General features: G+C 52.9%; 1 protein-coding gene across 1 annotated transcript; it reads left to right on the top strand.

Annotated features, from left to right (window-relative positions):
- Positions 1 to 74: 74 nt before the first annotated feature.
- TNFAIP6 (tumor necrosis factor, alpha-induced protein 6) lies at positions 75 to 3,747 on the top strand (the record flags this gene model as incomplete). Its single annotated transcript, XM_008943567.1, has 3 exons — positions 75 to 212; positions 1,437 to 1,598; positions 3,515 to 3,747. Coding segments are annotated over 3 exons (533 nt in total), but the record flags the coding sequence as incomplete, so codon positions are not given.
- Between the last annotated feature and the right edge of the window lie 7 nt (positions 3,748 to 3,754).

Raw genomic sequence — 3,754 nt, 5'->3', positions numbered from 1 at the left:
TCGGGGCATTGCTGGGGCTCCTCTAGCTGGACTGTAACGAACCCCAGGAGCCCTGTGTTGCCTTGGTCCCGCAGAGCGCGCTGCCGGCGTGTACCACCGGGAGTCCCGCTGGGGGAAGTACCAGCTCACCTATGCAGAAGCCAAAGCCGTCTGCGAGTACGAGGGAGGACATCTGGCCACCTACCAGCAGCTGGAAGCCGCGAGAAAAATAGGTTTGGAAACCTCCTGCCCTTTGGCTTTTCACCCCCCTCTCACCCGTCACGTTCCCGGGCTCCTGTTTTGGGGAGTGTTGGGAGCTCTGGGACTGGAGGGCTCGTCGCTTGCCTGGGGTGTGTGTGACTCCCCCCATGGCAGCACAGCCCAGGGCTGGCAGGGGTGACACCTGCAGTGCTGCCTGTCCTCCTGAGCAATGGGGCCAGCACCAGTCACCCCCAGCAGAGAGACCTCTGGCCAAGCTGGGAGGCGCTGGGACCTCCCCAGCTCCAGCAGCTGGGGGCTGGTGTTTACCCCAGACCATCACCAAGGTGTTTTCCTCGTGTTTGTGCCAGCCCTGTGTGCTCTGACAGCAAGAAGGGCATCCCTGGAGCCAGCGTGGAGCTGGGGGAGGGCTCTGCTCCCTTTCTGTTTGATCCCCCAAGGAGAGGGGATCAATCCCTTCAGAGCACTGGGAAAACAATGGAAAATAGCCACCCTGGGAATCTGCAGGCTCTGCTGGTGAGTCAGAGGCTGGCTCTGGGCACCAGAGGTACTTTGGGCTTTTCTGAGCAGCTCCTAGTCCTAGGACACCACAAATATGTTCCAGTCCATCTGGTGAAACCCCTGGACTGGTTTCTTTCACTAGTGTTTTTAGGTTCTGGCCACCAAATGCACTAAGGGGATCTTTTTGTTTAGCAAGAAATACCTGAGGCATTTCCAGGTATTTAAATTGAAAGCATTTTAATTAAATAGTTTGTTTTCTTAGCACTCTGTGTGTAGCATTTTATTCACTCTCAGAACTTAACTCTGCAGCCTCCTGAGATGTGATGGAGTAAATTTGTGTGACTTCAAAAGGGGAACAAAGAACACACAGAACTCACCCAATATCCAGTTGGGTTACAAGTGCTGGGACAGCACTTGGAGCTCCCTCCCAGGGGAAACCATCTCGTCCCTCTGCCTTTGATTTTGTTGTCAAATGAAGAACCAATAATCACTCTGTGGAGATCACAACCTGCTTTTACCTTCTCGTGTTTAAAATTAGCCTCTCTAAGGGTTTAAAATGAGCCTCTCAAAGTGTTTAAAATTATCCCAAGTGCTGTTTTTTTTTCCTGTAGCTCCATTTCTCTCAGGACAATTACACCCCAGGCTTGAGCAAGACTTCCCTTAGCTGAATAAAAAGCAGAGTTTCTTGCCTAGGATTGATTTATCACCTCCACGCCTCATTCTCTCCCTGCTTGCAGGATTCCACGTGTGTGCTGCTGGCTGGATGGCAAAGGGCAGAGTTGGTTATCCCATAGTAAAAGCTGGAGCCAACTGTGGCTTCGGGAGAACGGGGATTGTGGATTATGGGATTCGCCTCAACAGGAGCGAGAGGTGGGACGCCTACTGCTACAACCCCCACGGTGGGTTTACAGCCACCTGTGGCTCTTTTCAGCTCAAAAACTGACTCCACACCACGCTGCACAAAGTGCCCAGGCTCTGAGGGAAAGGGGCTTCAACACGGGGTGTCTTGGTGCACGTGGATTTGGAGCTTCTGCTGCTATCTACAGCTGATGTGGTTTGCTCAGACCTCAGGGTCCTTGCTCTGTGTTGTGCCATGTAGAGCTGGGGCTAAGCAAAGTCCTCTCAGAAACTAAAAATGGGCACAATTTCTTAGATATTTAGCCTGTAAACAGGATAAATTCAGTGATCACCTTCTTCCTGCAGCCACTAACCCGTGTCCCTCAGCATCACATCTCCACGGCTTGGAAACCCCTCCAGGGGTGGGGACTCCACCACTGCCCTGGGCAACCCTCAAGGGCAAGAAATTGTTCCTCAGGTCCAACCTAAAACTCCCCTGAGGACATTCCCTCTTGTCCTAGCTGGTTCCTTGTCATCAGCCCCCACCAGGCTCCTGTCAGGAGCTGTGCAGAGCCAGAAGGTCTCCCCTGAGCCTCCTTTGCTCCAGGCTCAGCACCCCCAGCTCCCTCAGCTGCTCCTCCCCACACTTGGCCTCTAGACCCTTCCCCAGCAGCTTCGTTGCCCTTCTCTGCCCACACTCCAGCCCCTCAAGGTCCTTCTTGGAATGAGGGGCCCAAAACTGACCCCAGGATTTGAGGTGCAGCCTCCCCAGTGCCCAATCCAGGGAGACAACCTTTGCCCTGCTCCTGCTGGGCACGCCAGTGCTGATCCAAGCCAGGATGCTGGTGGCCTTCTTGGCCACCTGGGCACACTGCTTGGTGTCACTTCACACAGCAGGGAGGACAGCAGAAGTAAGCATCAGCAAGAAGAGCAAAGCTTCCCTTTGGCCACAGCTTGGCTGCCCTCCTCCTGCAAGCATCCTGCCCTGCCTGGCAGAGCCAGAAGCTGTCCAGGGCTCTCCAGGGCTGTCCAGGGCTCTCCAGGGCTGTCCATGACGTCTGTCCAGCTGTGGACATCTTGTTTGTGCTCCCAGGGCTTCAGCTTGTTTACGTGAGCTGGGCAGTTGTTAATCAAATAGCTCTGTGGGGTGGGGGACCTTCACAGATGTTCAACAGGCAAAGGAAGCTGCCAGTGAGACTACTGCATTGAGGATCCCTGCCTCTCAGCCCAGCTTTCTCCTTTGTCAGCCTTCTCCTCTGGGCTGAGAGGTGGTTACGTTCCAAATGCACTGTTTGGGTCGAGGACAAAAGGAAAGCAGAGCTGCCAACACTCAGCAGACCCACAGAATCCCTCCTGTAACAGGATTTATAGTCACACTTGACAGGCAGGCTGCTGCAAAGTCTTGCTTGCAGGTGGAAGACCAGCAGCTTGGAGGAACAAAGGCAAAACTCTGCTTCAGCTGAGCCTGTGCTCTTCCCTAGGCTGCTGGAGATGTCCAGAGGAACTCGTGGAAGTGTTCAGGGGTTGGAAAAGTGCATCCAACCTATAGCAATGACCTAGAGCTGGAAAGCTCAGGACTCGTGGACAGCGTGCAGGCTGAGAGGGTGAATCACAGCATCCAGCCTGAGGCTCAGCACCCCCCTCACCCCCAGAACACGATTGCTAGAAGTTTTCCTGTAGAAGACACAATTTTTTGAAGAAGAATGGATGGAGGTGAAGGCCAGGGTGGCTTCCAAGTCCCAGTTTCACAGTTTGACCCAGCCAGAAACCCCAAATGCCCTTTACAGAAACACTTTGCTCTGGCCCAAAGGCCACTGAAATCAGTGAAAGCTTTTCCAATAATTCAGTGAGTTTTGGATCACACCTCTTGTTTCCAAAATACCTCCCAGGAATGACTGACACTCCTCATGAAGGCTGAGTGCTTAGGTGGACACAAAACCAAACACTTTAACTCTGATCCTTTTCTTTTGCCTCTTAGGAAAAGAATGTGGTGGAGTCTTCACAGATTCAAGACATATTTTTAAGTCTCCAGGCTACCCAAACGAGTATGAAAACGACCAAATTTGCTACTGGCACATCAGAGTGAAGTATGGACAACGCATCCACCTGCAGTTCCTAGAGTTTGATGTTGAGGAGGACGTTGCTTGTATGGCTGATTTCCTGGAGATCTACGACAGCTACGATGATGTCAACGGCTTCATGGGCAGGTAAAGCAACT

Source organism: Merops nubicus, unplaced genomic scaffold (assembly GCF_000691845.1).
Source record: "Merops nubicus isolate BGI_N331 unplaced genomic scaffold, ASM69184v1 scaffold40100, whole genome shotgun sequence".
In the NCBI taxonomy this organism is placed as follows: Eukaryota; Metazoa; Chordata; class Aves; order Coraciiformes; family Meropidae; genus Merops; species Merops nubicus.
This window is presented reverse-complemented; position numbering and strand designations above follow the sequence as displayed.